At 41.1% G+C, this 23,442-nt stretch overlaps 1 protein-coding gene across 1 annotated transcript in view; it reads right to left on the reverse strand.

Moving 5' to 3' along the window:
• The window catches only part of LOC142208521 (thyrotropin-releasing hormone receptor-like), an 88,260-nt gene extending 72,772 nt beyond the window's left edge, over positions 1 to 15,488 (reverse strand). The window contains exons 1-2 of the mRNA XM_075277089.1: positions 15,326 to 15,488; positions 13,489 to 14,378 (exon numbers count right to left, since the gene is read on the reverse strand). Coding sequence (XP_075133190.1) covers positions 13,489 to 14,286 — 798 coding nt within the window. The 5' untranslated portion in view covers positions 14,287 to 14,378; positions 15,326 to 15,488. The remainder of the gene's footprint in view (positions 1 to 13,488; positions 14,379 to 15,325) is intronic.
• Between the last annotated feature and the right edge of the window lie 7,954 nt (positions 15,489 to 23,442).

Here is a 23,442-nt window from a genome sequence, read left to right on the forward strand (position 1 = left end):
CATTTATAAGGGCTTCTGGATGGTCTCAGAACTGGAGATAAGGAGAATAAGGTAGTCACATAGTAAGTAGAGCTTCTGTCATCGTCAAGAGTTGAGACCTAGTTTAGGTGGAAGTAGAGTCGGAAAAAAGTTACTGACTCAAACTCTGGCTTAAAATAAAATTTGTCTTATTAGTCATTTTTAGAGATGAGAGAACACTAAAATGTTCGAGGTTTGAAATCCGATTCGAACAGCTGCACACTGTTCGAACGGGTTTTGAACCCCATTATAGTCTATGGGGGGAAATGCTCATTTCAGGGGTACGCAACATTCGATCAAATTCTACTTACCAAGTCTATGAGTGAGGGTCAGGCTGGATTCTTCTCCCTGCGCAGCATCCCCACGTCCTCTTCCGGCCTTGAATTTACTCTGCTAGGCATCGGGCCTAGGCAGAGCTGACTGCGCATGCCCGCGCTACAAGAAAATGGCCGCTTACAGTGTAAGCGGCCATTTTCTTGTAGCGCGGACGTGCGCAGTCGGCTCTGCCCAGGCCCGATGCCTAAGCAGAGTGAATGCAGCGCCGGAAGAGGACGCGAGGACGCTGCGCAGGGAGAAGACTTCTAAAGGTAAGAGAAGAACCAGCGTTGATTGGCAATGTATAGCATTCTGCCAATCAATGCTGGTTCTGCATCGAATCTTAACTTCGAACAGCTAGTAGTGTTCGATCGAGTACGAGTATTTAGAATACCGTCGAATACTACTCGCTCATCTCTAGTCATTTTTATTAGAAGCGTAATTTGTTACATATTTACTTTCATAGGAATTCATTCACTATTTCAAGTTTTTTATAGAATTTGAGGATTTTTACTGCTTCTGATTGACCACGGTTATCAGCCATTTATGATTGAGTCGGAGTCAATGAAGAAGTCGGAGCAGGAGTCAGAGCTGAGCTGTGTAAAAATAGAGGAGTGGAAGTTCGGCCAACCAGCTCCACTGCCTTGACTGTTTAGTCCAAAATTCAACAGGATATGGTTAAGCTACCAGACACTGACTTGGGAAACCATGGGCCCAAATGAAACCTGTCATCCCTTTGTTTAGCCAAAGGGACACAATGAATATGACAAATCAAATGATTATCTCCATATTCATGTGATCACTCCACTTTAGTAAACTGAGACACAGAAGTGAACGAGGCTTAGATTATACAATCTGCTTATTATTTTACAGTTCCACATTAAGGAGGTTGAGATGAAAGTCTAAGAACAGTAACCACACAGCTGCCTCAAAACAAATGCAATTTATTCATGAGATTCAGTCCAAGTCTCAGATCACATGATGCGGTCTGCGCTGGGAGCTTCTTAATTGTAGTTACATAATATTGTGCAAATAGGAAGGAGATTCATCAACAGCTGTGTGATGCTGGAAGACAAGAAGAGAAAGGTGGAGGCGAGAGGGATTAGGATTCCCTTGTGTCTCTGGTGTCTCCAGAAAGTGCTTCACCCAATGGTTTAGGAAAATCCTCTTATGAGTGGGTCCCATATTAACATGAAGATACCTCCTACCACCACTAATGTACTCAGCTATAACACTGTACAGCATGTATCACCATTACTAGCCTTGTCCTGGTCCATAAGCACACCATTGTCTTATTCATGATCTAAGACGGATGACCAGAGTGAAATGAAACCCTGGAGTTGGAACTTCTAAGAGTCAATTTCTGATTAAGCAATTGGTGCATGGGAAGATTACGAGGTGCGATGCAAGGGAGCCTGCTCACCAGGACCAAGCTACAAGCTGCAGACATAATTACAGCCCCTCAGCAAAATTGGATTGAGTGGGACAGTCCCACATTTCAGGAAGCAAACTGAGTTGAATGCAATGATGGAAATAGTGCTATCTGCTCTATGCTCCACCATTCAGGCTTCAGTTCTTACTGTCTGATGCAGGGATATGTGGTCATTACAGCCATTTTTACAGCCTGAGCCCGCAGGCAGATCCTTGGGGATAGGGTTAAGTATGTTAGGTACAACTTTTTTTTTTTTGTATGTACTATATATCAATGGTGACTGAAAGGATGGGGGCATTATGTGGCGGCTACCTAAGTGGGCATTAAATAATGTGTGGGTGAGGGCCCACTTAGGAAATGCTTGAACTTGGCCTACTAATGCATGAAGGAGAAACAAAATGCCCTAATGCCCCAGTATCCAATAATCAGTTACTAGGAAATCTCTCAAACTATTAGCCGTAATAGTATCGACAAGGGGTGTCACGGGGCTGAGCTATAGGCTATAGAGTCAATGTTGTCTCATTCATCACTATGAAGACAGTATTATAATGACGAAATACAGTTCCCTATGTAGCACATAGAAGACCATGTCACCAATTAGAAAGTGCAAACAATAGTATCTCTTACTGGATGTGTACATTATGATTTGCCTACAATAAAATCAGCTATAGGAACATAAGGGCAGCAATGCAATACAAATAGCATAAGGCCTGACATTCATATCTATCCTGTCATGCCTGATGTCTCCTTATTACACATCTGAAATTAATAGAGTTTAGGAGAGATATGTGAGGAGGTCATTATTACTGTATATTCTAATACAAATACATAAAGCAAACAAAGACCTGATACAAATGTGTTGGGGTGGTGTAAGTTTTTTAAACCAGACACTACAGAGTAATGTGTTTGTAGAAAAAAAAATTGCACCACTCTCTTCTCAGATATCGAGTCTAAAATTAAGCTTGCTGACTGTGAATAACATAAGGTGGGGATGTGGAGCATAATGCAGACTGTAATTTAGGAACAGTACTGTATAAGTAATATTTTATACGCAGAGTTCAGCTCTGAAGTACGGCGGTCCAGCTGTATGTTGCCCCCGTCTGCTCCATATCATCCAAGGAATCAGCCTTGTGCATCATGAAGCATTGGAGAGCTGAGGTTGTGAGTGTGGATGGATGTATCTCCTGTGAGGACTGGAGTGTTACTTTGGGTAACTAAAGTCATTACAGTCCATGCTGTAACATGTTGTTCGCCAAACTTTGTCTTTCATTGTACATACAAGTCCAGTAAAGTTCAGTTCTCTTCTACATAATGTATGTGCACAATGACTCTAGTAGCAGAATAGTGAGTACAGATCTAGAATATAACAGAGGCTGTAACTCAAGATTATTACAAGATAAGTTATGTAATATATGTACACAGTGACTCTACCAGCATTATAATACAGGTATAGAGAATAATACAGTACATGAAGTAACATAGGGTTCTACAACATAAGTAATGTATGTACACAGTGGGGCAGATTTACCAAGACTATATGCGGTCTTGATGATCCTTGCGACATTGGTTAATTTGCTTGATTACGTGAATTGGATGTGTCAGCCAGGCCATGAACCTTAGCAGAAATCTATACCTGTTGTCATTTACACCGATGGCCCCACAGACCCCGCCCTCCTTGAGCAAAGTGGTCGAGAGTGGCATTAAAATATGACTTACAACTAGTTTTGTCGCAAATGGCATTAAAAAGATGAAACCTATGGTTTGCAACTTTTTAATGCCAGAAAAGTGGCGCTGATTCTTAGTGAATCTGCCCCAGTGACACCAATTGTAGAATAGAGTAGCTCTGGAGTACAACATAGATTGTAACTCAGGATTACACTAGAAAAAGTAAGGTAATGTATAATGTATATACAAAGGGGAAATTTATCAATCCCACTACATCAGTTTGCTGGCATAGAGGGCACATACGGTATTGTGGCACACGTTTGGGGCCCTTTCTTGCAGGAAATGTGCAACAATTCCAATATATTTATTATAACTCATGCCTCTTCATAAATCACTCTTTCGGTGCGCCAATTGGGGCCTTTATTAAGACTGACTTATAGAATTCCATAATCTACATATAAATTTGAGGCACTTTGGGGCAGATTTATTAAGATTGGTGTTTTATAAGTGTCATAATAAATTTGGCACATCTGAAGGCAATCTGTGTGTCAGAACAAAAAAAAAATCTAGTGCTACTTCTAGAAAAACTGAATCTATAAGCTATGTAGATATGGAATATCTTGTTTCTGAAATAAGTTATAGAAAATCTGCCAGTCTATGTGAGCCTCCTCCACCCTAAAGCTATGTCGTCTTTCCTAAAACTACTGCACAATGTAAAAAAAACAACATTGATATAAATATATAATATTTTAAAACATTTTTTGCACCAACATGTAAAAACATTAATAAATGACATCTACGTATAAAACCATAACTGTCAAATATGGACAGCTGCCCATCAATAAGCTACAAAATGTAATTTCTATGTGCTGTATATGAGCCCCCCACCTGTTCGTAGCACATTCAATTCCACTGACATTTGGTTAGAAGAACACAGCAAGGTGGGATAAGTGGTTGGCCTGACACACATGTCGTATTCTAAGGAAGGGCTGAAATGTTATTTTGTGATGATGGCCGCACATTCCAGTTACTTTACAAATGGCAGATGATTTTTTTTTTTTTCATGGAAAATTGCAGGCACATCTTTCTATTTTCCCTGCAGTGCTGACATTTCTAAATATACCAAGCAGTCATGTAAAAAGCATAAAGAACCATTGTGGAATCTATCAAATCTCTGAATCATTTCTGACTGTTATATAGACATTGTGGGAGGGGGAATTTAAAGTGTTTTTGTAAAATATCATCAGTCACCCAGCTTTCCCAGAGTCAAAAGAAAATGTAATAACTCGATAAGTTAGCAAATCAGTCTATGTAGCCGGGCTAAATGTATCAACCATTTACCCGTATTACTGAAGACCACACAGTGTAACTATGAGGGCCCCTTCACACGGTGTAAGCGCGCCGTTCATTTAGACATGTATACACTTGTCCGAGCGCGGTGCTTCAAAACAGAGCCCATTGATTTCAATAGGAAGTGCGCGTATATGCCAATATACGCGCGCTTCCCATTGAAATCAATGGGCTCTGTTTTGAAGCGCCGCGCTCGGTCACGTGTATACGTGTCTAAATGAGCGGCGCGCTTACGCCGTGTGAAGGGGCCCTGAGATGTACAAGGAATAATTCAGCTCTGCTACATCTGTGTGAATTCTTACCATCTTCTGAATCCCAAATCAGGCGACATTTTAAGCCTCATCCCTTTCCCAAACAGGAATGCCCCAAACTGTCAGAAACTGAATGGACCTAAACCCTACTTCTTCAAGGTCCACTTTACAAGAAAGTCCAGCAAAATTTCAGCTTTATTAGAATCCTACATGGCAATTTAGGGTGACAACCTCAGTGAAAATAGTAATGGATAGCACCCAGCGCGCATGTGTTTTAGGGGCTGTTAGCCGAACTGGGCTACAAAGAAGTATGGACAGGTCATATTAACATAAGAAGGGGTTTGTGTAATTTTGAGGGCATTTCTGTGCTATTGTGGATTTAAATATTGAGAGATATGTGTAAGAACAGCACATTAGATGTCACCCGAGTTTCCAGAAGACAGATATATTAAGATATATTAAATGGAGATTTCTATTTACTCAGGAATAAATGAGAAACATTACACCCCAAAGGAAATCGCTTTACTCCTCAACATCATTTCCTCAGAAACAATCAATCCACTTACTATAACAAGGTTTGTGAAGACGCCGACCACGAGTGACTGATCCAGATCTGCTACTTATGGAAATTATAAAGCAGGGAACAATTATTACCAGAGATAGTTATGGCCTGAAGACAAGAATAGAAGATGTCAGCTTATTGCAGGAGGCCGAGAAGTGATAATCAGATTATTAGGTTATTATGTTCCCATAGTGAAATCTGGCACTGATTTGGGGTCTCATTCCGCCCCCATAGTGGCGCCAGATTCCATCCTGATTCTGCCTCCTATTGTTTTCATTGGGAGACAGATATCAAAGCAGGTCATTGAAATAAGTATCTGCTCAATCTTGCTGCAGATTCTGTGGCTTATTCGGACACCCCACTCATTGTTCTCATTAACAAAGCCTAATCACCTAGGGAAAGTCACGGGAGTCAGGGGCTTGAAAATGTCCTCCTCAAATGCCTCTTTATTTTCAGCTCCTAAGTAGAGTTGAGCGATTGGGATTGGAAAAGATCGGATTCCGAACAGCGATCGAGTAAATTTCACAATCGCGATCGGAATTCCGATCCTGATCTTTTCCAGTGGGATCGAGATCGGAGGTTATCTCAAGATCTGCTCAATCCTAAAAGTGACTTTTCCCATAGAGAAGCATTGACTAGGGTTGAGCGATCAGGATCGGAAAAGATCGAATTCTGATCGGCATTCGAGCAAATTTCACAATCGCGATCAGGATCGGCTGGAAAATGATCGGAAATCGGATATTAAAATCGATCCTGAAATCTCAAGATCGGCTCAACCCTACTCCTAAGTTTTCTTACATGTGTATGAAATTTAAGAGATCTGGTCATAGGCACAAGCGAAGCAAAGAGAAGCCTAGAATGCCAAGATCATCTTTAAAGAGGACCTTTCACCTCCTGGGGCACATGCAGTTTTATATACCGCTAGAAAGCTGACAGTGCGCTGAATTCAACGTATTATCGGCTTTCATGTTCTGTGCCCCCGGTGAAGAGCTATCATGCCGGTACAATAGCTTTTCACAGTCAGAAGTGCTTTTCTGACAGTCAGTCAGGAACATCCTCCACAGCAGCGTCTATAGCGCTGTACTGTGAGAGGGGGCGTCGCTTATCATCCAGCGATGACGCTGAGCAGTGAGGAACTCCCCCCCAGTACTAGTCTATGGATGAGTACTATCAGGAGGGGAGGGAGACGTTCCTCACTTCTCTCACAGTACAGCACAAAAGACTCTGCTGTAAGGAAGGGCATTCCTTACTGACTGTCAGAAATGCCCTTCTGACAGTGAAGAGCTACGGTACCGGCACTGATAGCTCTTCACCGGGGGCACAGAACTTGAAAGCCGATAGTGCACTGAATTAAGCGCACTGTCAGCTTTCTAGCAGTGTATTATATCGCATGTGCCCCAGGAGGTGAAAGGTCCTTTTTAATGACCTCTGAAGTCATTTTCCTGAAGCGCCTCTACAGGGGAAATAAGGTATTTCACTTCTGGTTCTGGGATCTCTTTATAGATTTTCTTAATAGCTGATTATTGAAGGTCCCAAATGGAGGCCTCTCCTTTTAACCCCTTTTTTATCTCATCTATTTATTATGTTTAAGCCATATGAGGGGCTCTGTTTTTCAGGAAAAAATGTACTTTTTAATAACACCCTTTAACATTCTCTGCAATGGGAAGATGGTTTTTTTTTTTTTCAATAAGAGCACAGAGCTACCACATTCACTTAGAATTCTTTTAATAGTTTTCTTATAGGTATTAAAACATAAAAACTATACACTTCCATATTCATACATCCATAACTTTTTCTATATTCTCTATATAGAGCTATGTAAGAGATCATTTTTGTCATGCAAGTTGTACTTGTATGATGTTTTTATAGCTTTTTTTTTTTTTTTTTTTAATCTTTTTTGGAAGACATTAATTGGCAAAAAAGGGTGTTTTGGGTATTTTGAATTTTTTCCCATGTAGGATAATTTTGTATTTATTTGAAGTTTTATATTTTTGGTGTTTGTACATATATATATATATATATATATATATATACATATATATATATATATATATACCCCAGATTCAGACAAGCCCACCAAAGTAGCAGATGATCCTCCCATTGGCCCAGGTTCTAAAGCAATCAAAATGGAATTCACAAGTCCAACAGAATTCAACGAAATTTACAGACTATTAAGGTCTATTTCATAGGGAAGATGGAGGGTGAGCCATCAGAATATTTTAGCTCAAGGAGCCCCAGTCTGACACTATCTGACCACAATATTTTAAAGCTTCTAGCAAACCCTTCTACTGTGTGCAAACACTAGATGAGGATTGCCTTATCTATTATTGTATTCAGCTACAATACACAAAGAGAGATTCAGGAATGAGCTCCTAATGTGCCTACTTCTGCGACATATCAAATAAGTCGTGCATCTGGCAGCCTGCCTGGAAAAAAAAAAACTCTACTTAATTCAGCCTGTTCTCACAGTATGGCAGATAGTAGTAACATTCTTGATTTATCCCCAGTGAACACTTGTCTGTTCCCTGACGTCGGTCCTTTAAATAATCTCAAAAGCTAAAACTTCAACTGCTTATATATAAGAGCCACAAAAATATTCACATTTATAAGAAGGGGGTGGGGAGAGAAATTATTTCAATGCATAGGGCTTTTCCCATCTAGCTATTCCAATGTATAGACGTTCAGCCATATAGCTCTGGCTGATAACATAGAGTGCTAATATATGAAGCAGTCTATAAGAAATATTTACATTCAAATGATAATAAAATTGAAGAAATTTGCAGAGAATTAGAACGCATGCTATCTATATTATCAGACATGACTAAATGTGATGTGCCCCTAGGGGGATTGTAGGGTTATAGGTTGAACTTGATGGACTGATGTCTTTATGCAACCTAATCTACTATGTAACTAATTAACTACAGTATGTAATACTTTTAACGTTGTCCTATGTTTAGTTAGTTCTCAGCCGAGAAGGTTTTTGTATTTGTTTATTTGTGCCTTTGCCAAAGCAGTGACTGCACAGCGAGTGAATAAAGCCTGAACTTGTGTGCAACCCAGTGTCTGTGTCCCTGTTTCCTGCACTGCTACAAGCATCTACGTGAGCAATTCGCCACATATGGTGCTTCGGATGTGGGCATAAGTGTAGTGTGACATACACAAGCTGAAATAGAAAGCCACAGCTATGGAGGAGATTGTGAAACAGCTGATACTGGCTAATCAGCAGTAGAGACATACATAGGCAATTGCAGTGCAACAAGAGACCAACCGACTTTTGGCCAAGCATATGTCCATATTGCTGGCTGCTCAGCAAAAGGCCAACCCTACCAAGTCCATGGCAGTTCTTTAAAAGGGCACCTCAATAGCGGGCAGAGGTACCAGGTCGCTTTGAAAATGTACCATGGGGGCATGCAACTGACATTCTAGACATGTTTCACAAAACACTTTAACCTCATGATATACCCCCGGCCAATAAAAATGCTGCAATATGCAGCCAGAAAGCTAAACGAGGTGTCTAAGTTTAATGCGTACCCTATGCCACGGGTAAACAAACTTACTGAGAGGCTGGGAGGGCCGGTACTTCTCTACGCTTGATCTCACTAATGGATACTGGCAGGTACCCCTGACAGATAGTGCCAAAGAAAAGACTGCCTTTATCACCCCTGAGGAACTTTTTTATTATGTTGTGTTACCATTCGGGCTCCATGGGTCCCCAGCCACATTCCAACGGTTAATGGACATAGTGTTGAAACCTCATAGAAAATACGCCTCGGCATATCTGGATGACATCAATATTTTCAGCAATGACTGGGAGAGTCATTTGGCCAAGGTGCAAGCTGTAGTGGATTCTTTGAGAGCAGCCAGCCTGACTGCCAACCCCAAAAAGTGTGCATTGGGGATGGAGGAGACACGCTATTTGGGGTATGTGATCGGCCGTGGTATAATCAAACCCCAGGTCAACAAGGTCGATGCTATCTGGGAGTGGCTTCGACCTCTGAGCACCAGAACAAGTTAGGTCATTCCTGGGCATACTTGGGAATTACAGGCAGTTTATACCCAAATTTGCCACGGTATCTGAACCCCTGACGGACCTTCTAAAGGGTAAAAGATCCGTTATGGTGCAGTGGAATGAACAGGCAAAAAGTGCTTTTCAGGCACTAAAGGTGGCCCTGTGTGGATCTCCTGTCCTCATTACGCCCAACTTCAGCAGAGAGTTTGTGGTCCAGACAGACGCATCAAATGTAGGTCTGGGAGCTGTCCTGTTTCAGGAGGTGAATGGAGAAGAGCATCCAGTCACTTACCTGAGCTGGAAACTCACGCCAGCAGAAAAGAACCACAGCATAGTGGAGAAAGAGTGCCTGGCCATAAAATGGGCATTAGAGGCCCTGAGGTATTATTTCCTGCTTGGAAGGCAGTTCCAACTGGTGAACAACCACTCACCCCTCACTAGGATGAGCAGGACCAACGACAAGAATGCCAGGGTGACTAGGTGGTTCTTGTCACTTCAGAACTTTAGGTTCACAGTGGAGCACAGAGCCTGGAAACTGCAAGGCAATGCGGATGCCTTGTCCCGAACTTATTGTTTGGTGGCTGGAGTTCGCCCCAAGGGGTCAGAACTGAGGGGGGTATGTGAGAGAGTGAAGGGTGTGGTCTGGAAGGACAGGTATATTTAAGCCAGGCACCTAAAAGGTGTATGGTAAGACCCACACCAGGGAGGTCAGCTGGGTAATCCAGGGCTGACATTAGTCTGTGTGTGAAGACTAGGAGTGTGACAACACACTGACAGAGCTGACCTTACCAGACCAAACCTACAAAGCCTGAACTTGTGTGCAATCCAGTGTCTGTGTCCCTGTTTCTTGCACTGCTACAAGCATCTACCTGAGTGATTCCCCACACTATATAATGCTGCACCCACGTATAGTATTGTGGCACCACAATTCCACTCAGCACTGTTGTAGTTCCTGTATAATGATGCCACCTACAGCATGCCAAATTACTTCATAATGGGCCCTCCCACTATACAGTACCCAATACTTAAATAATAGTGTCATCCATATTACCTTTATAAGAGACAATCATGATACCTCATAAGCATGGTTGCCAAATGTCTGTACATTTCTGGACAGTCCATAAAGTTTGGGAGAGGGAACTTTTTCCACTGTCCATAAAAATATTTGATAGATCATTGATATTTTTTAATGCTTGTGAACATTATTAGAATTGTGATTATCTTTTTTCCAGTTCACAATTCTGGAATTGTTTTCATATAATTGACCTATACTGTACACATATCACTTATGTTCTTTGTAACCCATTACAGTTTTCCTCTGTCCAAAAGAGTTCACCACAAACTCCCCACTAAACTGTCCATTGGACCATCTATAAGATGGTCACCCACCATTTGGAACTAAGATTCCCTATAGACTAGTACTGATTGGTGTTCTTCACAGCTTAGCATCATTGCTGGATGGTAAGGAACGCCCCCTCTGACAATACAGAGCTAATGACAGGTAATGTCAGAAGGAGGTGTTCAGTGGGCAGAGATCGGTAACGGCACCGATATCTCCAGTCCTGGGTTCTCCAGTCCTGAATTCAGTGCACTGTTGGCTTTCTAGTTGTATATAAACCCACATGACTACATTTCTAGGAAGAATAACAGAGGGATATACAACACTGAGTTGTAACAAAATGTGCTCCAGAATTGTTACATTATGGAGAATACAATTATTCATCAAAACAAAGTCAGGACTGACTAGCGAAAGATGGATAAGTTAAAGGGGTTGTCTACACTATTTTTTTTTTTTTTATAATTGCGCCGAGGGAGGTGCTGACACTCATCCTGGGTTGAGATCTGCTTATTTTTGGAGAGTCTTCTAGCACATATGGGATTTACTTAAACAGACCAACCTTTTAAAGGGGTATTCCCAGTTGTATATTTATAGCCATATCCAATAGAGGCAGGTCCCAACTCCATCTCAAAAAGAGTGGTTCCCTACCCAACACTTGTGGTCACAGTGAAGGGAGAGATAGATAAACATGAATGGGTGTCTCCATTTCCTTGTACAGAATGTTATATTCGTACTCTGGTTTCCTCCCACACTCCAAGGGCATACTGATAGGAAATGTAGATTGTGAGCCCTATATAAGACAGTGACTGATAATGTCTGTAAAGCGCTGCGGAATATGATGGTGCTATGTAAGTTAGCAAAATAAAATAATCTCTTTGAGCTGAATAGAGCTGCTGTTCCATTCAGATGGGGGGGGGGGTTACTAGGGACCACTATTCTCATAATCAGGGAGTGTATCAGAGGTTGGACCTCTAATGATCTACCATTTATCCCCTTACCTGTAGATAAGAAATAAGTTATAAATTTAGCACAAAAGCAGAAAGAGCAGAAATGAAAGTGAAATGTGCATCACCTTGCTCCTGCTTTTCTTAGGATTGTCTCTTAATTCACGTCTCAATTTGCAACATGCGGAAAAGAAAAAGAAAAAGCCAGTGCTTCTAAAAGCTACTGAAACGTTATTAGTTAGAGCATAAAGGATTATGGGTGCTGTGTGTAATTCATGGGTAATACATCAGGGGAGGAGGCAGATCTCTGCTCCCGCACCAGATTTCTGCTCATGAAATTACAAGACACATGAGATTTACATGAGTGGCTAACACCAAGATCATCAGGATCCTCTACCAGTCCAACATGTTTGGGGCCACCAGATTGTCCACTGATAGTAAATGCCAAGAGTGGCCTGTTCATGAGAAAGTCAGTGAAAAAGCTGTTGACCAAAGGAAGTTGGGACGGATAGCTGTTGACTGAACTATTGGAGGACAAGAGATATAACTTGAGGAGATAGCTGTTGACCAAAATATGAGCAACCAGTTATCTTCTGCAGTTATCTAATTCTCCACTTGAAGTTATCCGCACACTTTTAGGAATCATTACCTATATGACCCGAAAAGCAAAAACAATTTCTTTTCGTATTATTTATGAAGCTGTTTCTGGTGGAGCGTCTCCTTTGGCAGATGTCATCTCCTGTTGAATATAGATCATTACGACTGTACTATAATATGTAACCAGTCCTCCTGACTGGATTTGATTACATTTGTTTGGTGCTTTGTAACGTTTCTATTATTTTTGTTGTTGTGGTAGATCACATGTTTAATCTACATTATGGATATTGCTGTGTGGGACACAAGTAAGGTCATACCGCTCTATGAATGGATATGATAGGATGGGGACAAATGTTATTATGAATTATAAATATCCAGACGAATCGCCAACAGAAAAGAAAACATACTATAAGGCTGGCCAGTAACCTGAAGATCTCTAGATGTTCTCATTATATAAAGAGTGGGCGTTCCTCCTGTCTTGTGTGTACTTTTGACAGTCTGGATGTTGTCTATACATTGTTCCCAGAGACCATAGGTCATCTTGAAGGTCCTCTTCAACCACTTTCCACATTTCAGTAGTTGAGGAAATTTATTCCACTAAGTTTAAGTTAAAGAAACTTTCAACTTTTGATAAAAGTATCCACTAAAAATAAACTACAGTATAACCGAAAGGAATCAGACGTTGAATTTCCCTGCAGTGGCCTAAAAGAAGAAATTAAGTATAACAACTCCCATTGAAATCAATGAGCTATGTGTGTACCATGCCAGGTCCTGCAAAAAGTGGGATGCTCTTTGCAGCTCTTCTTCACTGTGGGGACCATGTGTACCATCATAGATGATGGTACCCATCTACTGAAACAAAATCAATAAACCCAGTTGGAAATGGATTTTATAACCTATAAAAAAAATTATACCCCTGTATAATCATTGCTACCAATCTTTGGCCATCAATGGGCATTGAAACCTCTTCAGTGAATATGTAATTGATCAATAAAATTCTACTCACTTGCTTTCGGGAACTCATTGTATTTTTGTTGCCTTTGCATGAAAGCTTAATGGAATTATAGGGCTTCCCATGATGTTTGGAGCTCATTCTGCTCAGATCCTGAGGGTTAGAAGGTAATGGGTTCATAAACAAGATCCGTGCTATCAAGCCATAAAGAACCGTAGCCAGAATCAGAGGTATTACATAGAAAATGGTGAAGTCCAAAAAGTATATAGGAGTATACAAGTTCCTGGACACCCGGTAGCCACAGTTAACTTGAACTCCATCTGTGAACTTCACCTCTGTGATATCCACTAGAAAGAACCACATGACACAGTACATGGAGGTGAAGAGCCACACAAAGGCTATGATTTTCTTGGCTCTAGATACAGTGCAGATAAACTGAGCCTTTATGGAATGGCAGATAGCTATGTACCTTTCCACAGTGAAGGCAGTAATAGAACAAGCTGATATGTTGATACCAAGATATTGTAGATAGGTAATGACCAGACAGCCAACATAGCCATAAACCCAAGAGGCAACCACTTCTGAAATATTGGGTAGTCCCGCGGCAAGTAGAACAATTAGGTCAGCAATAGCTAAGCTAACCAGGTAGCAGTTTGTTGGGGTCATCATGTGTTTGGTCCTTAGGACTACTAACACCACCATGATATTTCCGGCTATGCCAACTCCACAGATCAGAAGAACAAGGAAGATGGTGACTACCTGGACTTCTAGGGCATTCTGGGGCATATTGTCCAGTGTCTGGTTGATTCTGGTGTCATTCATCCCATCTAGGGTTAGTGTGTAGTTATCCATGGTTCTACTTTACAGGGTCCTTCTGAGAGATTAGGATGAGGATTAAAAGTGTGTAAAGTAAGAGGAGGAAACGTCAATCAAATCCAAGAACCCTGTGCAGAAACATAAACATAATGTTACCCACATTGTAGAGGTCCATCTGGCATCTTACTATTCATATATTAATACATTGGCAGTCTATTGTGCCCTGGTCTCTACCACTGTAATATTCTTTAGTTGACCCATCTTCTTGATCACTATTTTATCTCAAAAAAACTCTGTAAAGATGTAAATTCTATCAGTAATTTAACTTGTAACCTGCTCCATGGAGTATTAAACGGTTTCTTAGTTACATAACCCTCTTTTAGAACCCCAGTTTGGTGGATGGGCAACTGAAACTTGAGGATAAAGACATAAAAGCCAATCCTTAAATACACTAACCAGATATTAATGTCAATAGATGCCCTATAACTATAAATTGTGAGTTCTAGGAATAGTAAAGCCCCCAGTAATCCATTTCACTCAAGGGACCATTCATTGTCTCCAAATATAAATATTCCTTTAAGACTTGTGGATCTAAAGAAACCTGGATGCAGTAGACTTGTAGATCTATAGATGCTGATATAGATTCAAAGCAAAGATCAATAAAAGTTTCAATAACTCTATCTATCTATCTATCTATCTATCTCTCTATCTATCTATCTATCTATCTATCTATCTATCTATCTATCTAGCATGAGTTTATCTATCTATATGAATGGATGTACATATTCATTGTACAAGGTTACAGATTTAGCTAACTAGCCAGTCTTCCTCTTAAATCCATAAGAATGTACAAGCAATATAATAGAAAGTAAAGCCATCACAAATCTACAGATCTACAGTGCTGGTTTTGTACAAGAAGTAGAGATTAGTTTGTCATTTGGCACAACTTCTGAGATTTTACATAGGATGGCGGATAAACCTGCTCGCTATGTTAACTAGACAATCGCCACAAATAGAAACAGCTACATGACAAATTCAACTCCACTACATCCATGAAAATAATAGAAATCTTTACCATTTCCTTTGTGCTTCTGTCCCGTTTGCTTGGAGAGAGCTGTGTACTCTAAATGAGACGTGGCTAGAAGTGATGCTCAGTTGTCTCCAGATGCTGTTCCTGGTCTACAGTGACTAAGAGCAGTTTCAGCACCACAGACAGTGACCAAGTCTTCGCCGCTTCTATCCTCTGAATGGAGGGATAAATGACATGCAAAGTACTGCGCTGCACACAACATATACAGCCTCCATACACCACACACACACGTCTCCTGTGCCAAACAGCTATTAGCTGGATCATATACTGTAGCTCACCAGCATCATGTGTTCAGAGCTCAGCAGTGTATGAGCCCTAAGTGTCGCACCTTTAGGTAAGGGCTACACTCAGACTTTTTGCAGCACTACTGGTTGATTTTAACATCTGCATTGCATAAGATTGAATTCAACTCAACACAGTGCTTTGGTTTGCAGCTGTACCTCAATAGTAAAGAATGCATTCATGGTTCCATGTATGTGATATACACTCACCGGCCACTTTATTAGGTACACTATGCTAGTAACGGGTTGGACCCCCTTTTCCCTTCAGAACTGCCTCAATTCTTCGTGGCATAGATTCAACAAGGTGCTGGAAGCATTCCTCAGAGATTTTGGTCCATATTGACATGATGGCATCACACAGTTGCCGCAGATTTGTCGGCTGCACATCCATGATGCGAATCTCCCGTTCCACCACATCCCAAAGATGCTCTATTGGATTGAGATCTGGTGACTGTGGAGGCCATTGGAGTACAGTGAACTCATTGTCATGTTCAAGAAACCAGTCTGAGATGATTCCAGCTTTATGACATGGCGCATTATCCTGCTGAAAGTAGCCATCAGATGTTGGGTACATTGTGGTCATAAAGGGATGGACATGGTCAGCAACAATACTCAGGTAGGCTTTGGCGTTGCAACGATGCTCAATTGGTACCAAGGGGCCCAAAGAGTGCCAAGAAAATATTCCCCACACCATGACACCACCACCACCAGCCTGAACCGTTGATACAAGGCAGGATGGATCCATGCTTTCATGTTGTTGACGCCAAATTCTGACCCTACCATCCGAATGTCGCAGCAGAAATCGAGACTCATCAGACCAGGCAACGTTTTTCCAATCTTCAATTGTCCAATTTCGATGAGCTTGTGCAAATTGTAGCCTCAGTTTCCTGTTCTTAGCTGAAAGGAGTGGCACCCGGTGTGGTCTTCTGCTGCTGTAGCCCATCTGCCTCAAAGTTGGACATACTGTGCGTTCAGAGATGCTCTTCTGGCTACCTTGGTTGTAACGGGTGGCTATTTGAGTCACTGTTGCCTTTCTATCAGCTCGAACCAGTCTGGTCATTCTCCTCTGACCTCTGGCATCAACAACGCATTTCCACCCACAGAACTGCCGCTCACTGGATGTTTTTTCTTTTTCGGACCATTCTCTGTAAACCCTAGAGATGGTTGTGCGTGAAAATCCCAGTAGATCAGCAGTTTCTGAAATACTCAGACCAGCCCTTCTGGCACCAACAACCATGCCACGTTCAAAGGCACTCAAATCACCTTTCTTCCCCATACTGATGCTCGGTTTGAACTGCAGGAGATTGTCTTGACCATGTCTACATGCCTAAATGCACTGAGTTGCCGCCATGTGATTGGCTGATTAGAAATTAAGTGTTAACGAGCAGTTGGACAGGTGTACCTAATAAAGTGGCCGGTGAGTGTAGATAGAGTAGAGCTGAGTTTGCCATTTGGTACAATGTTCTGGTGGTTTATGACATTACCACAATGAACTACAGAAATTATTAAATACCAAATTCAACCCTAATATATCTATTATACTTGAATGTCGTGAAAGTATTCTCAACCAAGAAACAATTTATAAAAATGAATGTACCTTTGTTCTAGTATACCAAATGAAGCAGGGCTGAACATGTAAGGCAGCGTCTATGCCATGTTATTTTTGTAAGCTAAGCTAGTGTACAATACTATGTAAAACCAGAAATTCGTTGGCTACACCACAAATTCAGTATCCACATCCAACAGTATAGATTTACTTTACAAGTTAGCTTTTCATCCTTTATTACCATATTAAAAAGTTATCAAAATATCCATCGTTTGCCTTTATAAAACTTTGATCATCCTTACTGGATGATCACATGTTGTACACAGTAGAGAGTGGCCACAAGGACACCTTAGTGGGCGTTCACTCTTGCACCTCTTTCCACCCTTTAATCTCTGGAAAAAAACTGCATAGGAGACAGTTTTCTGGTGGTCAGTTTAAAAACCCATTCATTTGAATGTTTTCTTTACAGCAAACCGCCGGAGTCCGTATGCGGCTCCTCTGCAGTGAAACCATTTTTTTTGCACAGACACAAGGTCTGCATGCCCGACTTTGTGTCCATGCAAAAAAATGGTTTCACTGCGGAGAGGCTGCATACGGACACCGGCGGGTTGCTTTAAAAACCCATTCAAACGAATGGGTTTTTAAACTGACCACCAGAAAGCCATCTCCTATGCAGTTTTTCTGGGGATATAGGCGGAAAACCAAAGGGTGGACAGCAGTGAAAATATTAATCCCGCATAACGCTCTGGTGGTCCCACCTATATATTTTTTTAAATAGAAACTATGTAATGCTTTCTTTGTACGGAGGTGGCACTGCAGGGGAGTCATTTCTTGCTTTCAGGGTCCCCACAAATTAAAGCTGATCACTGTGGGTTACAGCAGTAAATGACCATTCTTACAGGAATGGGTGGTCTGAAATGGACCAACTCATTCAAAACACTTCTGAGACCCCAGATAAGCAAATGATTTTATCATGAAACCAGTGACAAGTAAGGCTAGGTTAACACTAGCACTCATACTCCATTCAGGGTTTCTGTCCCCAAATATGCTTAAAAAATGTGGAAAGAAAAGTCCTGCATGCACGTTTGTGTAGTAACCAGGCAAAAACCTGGCGGACCCCATTAGTTTATGAGGTCCATGGGTTTCCGCAGGTAAGTGCCTTTTAAGCGGATTAGGTTTCTGTTCCTCGGGTCCGCTTGGGGAAAGCGAACCCTAATGTGAACCTAGTGTAAGTCATTCCCCCTGCAGTTGACACGGCATGTGAAATGTAGCATTACATGTTGGCCATTTACATTAATAGGTATCCATATCATACAAAGACTTGTGCCTGACTGAATTGCAGATGCAGTTCTGGCTCTTGGTTCTCTGTTATAAGGTCCGTACAGGACATATGTACAGGGGTTTTCCTAATGACATACCACAGACAGACATTTACTGTTTAGTGCATTGTGATGTCTATGATGAATTTTCCTGCATTCCTATATAAAAAAACTGATTATGAAACCACCATGATAAATTATGTAAAAAAATCTGAGCCTATATTCACTTGACAACCTCGGTTATCTGTATGTAGTGTGTGAATGTGGATGGACTGAATAATAAGGTACGAGGAACATTGATGTGTCAACCCACGTTCAGGTGTAGATAATGCCACAATACAGCAGTGGATATATAGGGCCGAGTGTATGGAGCTTTTCCGGATTCACATCTGTATATCAGCTCTATTGCTTCTTCTCTGGGGATGTCATAGATTGGAAGCATATGCTATGCGTGTAGTGGAACAGACACAGGATTATCTGCAGGCGTCATTGCCTGACACTAGGACACAGTAATTGCTGGTCTGCTAATTTACTATCACTAATTGTTTTATTGTCCTTTCTCAGTGTCCTGAAAGTGAATGGGGGTTTGCTATCTAACCATACATAGTGCTTTATATACACAAAAGTAGAATTTACTCCTGACTATATGTAAATGAAATGGTTGGAAATGTATACACCTCTTTGAGGCTTAGTCCTCACATTACAGAAACGCAGCTTTTTTTGTTACTGATTTTGCTGCATTTTTTTGAGCCAAAGCCAAGAATGAGAAAGGAATGAGAACTATATAGAAATCTCTTATACTTCTACTTTCTACTCAGTGCTATCTTGACTTTGGCTCAGAAAACCGCAGCAGAATCTGCAACAACAAAAAAACTACGTTCCCACCACGTGGATCCTCAGGCTGAAGGGGTTTTCCAGAACTTATTTCTTCTTCCTCCTTCCAAAAGCCATAACTTTTTTATTTTACCATTACAGAGCCTTATGAGGGTTTATTTTTTGTGGCATAAAATGTATTTCATAATGTTGTTTTAATATTCCAGATGATAAAAAAAAAGAATGGGGAAAATTCGAAAAAAAAGCTATTTTTCTCTTCTGCATTTACTATGCAGCCACAATGACATGTTATCTATAGTCTATGGGTCAATACAATCACAGTGATACCAAATTTATATTGTTATGTACACAGTCACAGCACAGTAATCAGACATCTGCCTAGTAATCAGCTGTTCACCTATGTGCTCATCACTAGAGATGAGCGAGTATTATTCGAAACGGCCGTTTCGAATAGCACACACCCATAAGAATGAATGGAAGCAGCCGGCACGCAGACTTTGCCAGTGGCCAGCTGCTTAACCCCCAGCATGCCGGCTGCATCCATTCATTCCTATGGGTGCGTGCTATTCAAAACGGGAGTTTTGAATAGTACTCGCTCATCTCTACTCATCACATGACCATGGACCGTAAATCACATGACCATGGCCAGATCTTTATCCACTAGAGGTGATCAGAATGAATGACAGCAAGCAGAGATCTAGAAAACTGTGAGGAATTGATACAGAAAGTATATTGGAAAATTGTACATTTTATTATGCAAACCTTAACATGTATCTCTCAATATTGGCCTGAAAGCAGCCAACCCCTTTAAAGCACCATGTCCTAATTGTACAGCGTAGAGATAGCATTGGCTCAGGAGCTGGTGCAACATACAAGTGATACCTTTCTATCAGTGCCCGAATTTACAGATAGCTCTCTCTCATCATAAACCAGATCCATTTTAAAATGCTCTATCATATGGAAATAAAATACATGCTCTCCATCATTGCATGATGACAACCCATACAACAAAGGTAACATAATATTTATCCTGCTTGATGAACACCATGAAAAAAAAAAAAAAGCTGCGTTCTGAAGGGGTTAAAGTCTTACAAATCACCTTTAGGCTAAGGCCCCCCGTAGTGAAATGCATTTTTTTTCTGCAATGTGTGGATGAGATTAGCCAGAATCCCTTTGCAGGGACTGTAAAACGCAACGTTTTTGCAATGTGGGGCCCCAGCCTTAAATACTGGCACCACAATAGTTAATATATTCATATACTCTGTGTCCTTCCTATAAAGACCAGCACAAGACTTTGATTAATGTGCCATGTGCCTCCCCCATGTGCCATGTGCCTCCCCCTCTGCTTACTAAATCTAAATGACTTCAGCCTGTGATAGCATCTGGCAAGTCTTACTTCAGTCATTTCTTTTCTCTGTTTATTTCTATTCGAAATATAATTGGGTCATATTAAGACAATAAGATTTTGTGGTATTTGTGTATACACCTGTATGACAAAGGATTGTGTTTCACTTGGCTAAACCTTACCTGTAGCTTTTCACCTGATTTTGTCTCCTGGTAGCAGAGTGAAGGCAAAAGGGTCAACAAGTGCTAAGCATCTCTGGGAACTCCTTAAAGACTGTTGGAAGACCATTTCCGGTGACTACCTCTTGAAGCTCATCAAGAGAATGCCAAGAGTGTGCAAAGCAGGAATCAAAGCAAAAAGTGGCTACTTTGAAGAACCGAGAATATTAGACAGATTTTCCGTTGTTTCACACTTTTTTGTTAAGTATATAATTCCACATGTGTTAATTCATAGTTTTGATGCCTTCAGTGTGAATCTACAATTTTCATAGTCATGAAAATACAGAAAACTGTTTGAATGAGAAGGTGTGACCTAACTTTTGGTCTGTACTGTATATATATATATATATATATATATATATATATATATATATACAGTCCTATGAAAAAGTTTGGGCACCCCTATTAATCTTAATCATTTTTAGTTCTAAATATTTTGGTGTTTGCAGCAGCCATTTCATTTTGATATATCTAATAACTAGAGATGAGCGAACAGTGTTCTATCGAACTCATGTTCGATCGGATATTAGGCTGTTCGGCATGTTCGAATCGAATCGAACACCGCGTGGTAAAGTGCGCCATTACTCGATTCCCCTCCCACCTTCCCTGGCGCCTTTTTTGCTCCAATAACAGCGCAGGGTAGGTGGGACAGGAACTACGACACCGGTGACGTTGAAAAAAGTAGGCAAAACCCATTGGCTGCCGAAAACATGTGACCTCTAATTTAAAAGAACAGCGACGCCCAGCTTCGCGTCATTCTGAGCTTGCAATTCACCGGGGACGGAGGTTTCCGTCCAGTTAGCTAGGGGTTAGATTCTGGGTAGGCAGGGACAGGCTAGGATAGGAAGGAGAAGACAACCAACAGCTCTTATAAGAGCTAAATTCCAGGGAGAAGCTTGTCAGTGTAACGTGGCACTGACGGGCTCAATCGCTGCAACCCAGCTTTCCCAGGATCCTGAATGGAACACACTGTCAGTGTATTCCCGTATACCCGATATATACCCCCGATACCCGTTCCAACGGTGTGCCCCCCCACCTTCACCCCAGAAATACCCTGAAAGTCCCCTAGCAATAGAATTGGGGCTATATACACCCACTATTTTTGCTACTGCCATATAGTGCCATTGTCTCACTGGGAATTCAAAGAATATATTGGGCTTACATATAACTTCAATTCCAGGGAGAAGCTTGTCAGTGTAACGTGGCACTGACGGGCTCAATCGCCGCAACCCAGCTTTCCCAGGATCCTGAATGGAACACACTGACAGTGTATTCCCGTATACCCCATATATACACCCCAAATCCCCGTTCCAACGGTGTGCCCCCCCACCTTCACCTCAGAAATACCCTGCAAGTCCCCTAGCAATAGAATTGGGGCTATATACACCCACTATTTTTGCTACTGGTATATAGTGCCATTGTCTGACTGGGAATTCAAAGAATATATTGGGGTTACGTGCACCCACAATTTTTGCTACTGGTATATAGTGCCATTGTCTCACTGGGAATTCAAAGAATATATTGGGGTTACGTGCACCCACAATTTTTGCTACTGGTATATAGTGCCATTGTCTGACTGGGAATTCAAAGAATATATTGGGGTTACAAATACCCTCATTTCTTGCTACTGGTATATAGTGCCATTGTCTGACTGGGAATTCAAAGAATATATTGGGGTTATAAATACCCTCATTTCTTGCTACTGGTATATAGTGCCATTGTCTCACTGGGAATTCAAAGAATATATTGGGGTTACGTGCACCCACAATTTTTGCTACTGGTATATAGTGCCATTGTCTGACTGGGAATTCAAAGAATATATTGGGGTTACAAATACCCTCATTTCTTGCTACTGCCATATAGTGCCAGTTTCTGACTGGTAATTCAAAGAATATATTGGGGTTACGTGCACCCACAATTTTTGCTACTGGTATATAGTGCCATTGTCTCACTGGGAATTCAAAGAATATATTGGGGTTACGTGCACCCACAATTTTTGCTACTGGTATATAGTGCCATTGTCTGACTGGGAATTCAAAGAATATATTGGGGTTACAAATACCCTCATTTCTTGATACTGGTATATAGTGCCATTGTCTGACTGGGAAATCAAAGAATATATTGGGGTTACAAATACCCTCATTTCTTGCTACTGGTATATAGTGCCATTGTCTGACTGGGAATTCAAAGAATATATTGGGGTTATAAATACCCTCATTTCTTGCTACTGGTATATAGTGCCATTGTCTGACTGGGAATTCAAAGAATATATTAGGGTTACGTGCACCCACAATTTTTGCTACTGGTATATAGTGCCATTGTCTCACTGGGAATTCAAAGAATATATTGGGGTTACGTGCACCCACAATTTTTGCTACTGGTATATAGTGCCATTGTCTGACTGGGAATTCAAAGAATATATTGGGGTTACAAATACCCTCATTTCTTGCTACTGGTATATAGTGCCATTGTCTGACTGGGAATTCAAAGAATATATTGGGGTTATAAATACCCTCATTTCTTGCTACTGGTATATAGTGCCATTGTCTCACTGGGAAT

The sequence above is a fragment of the Leptodactylus fuscus genome, chromosome 6 (assembly GCF_031893055.1).
Source record: "Leptodactylus fuscus isolate aLepFus1 chromosome 6, aLepFus1.hap2, whole genome shotgun sequence".
Lineage (NCBI taxonomy): Eukaryota > Metazoa > Chordata > Amphibia > Anura > Leptodactylidae > Leptodactylus > Leptodactylus fuscus.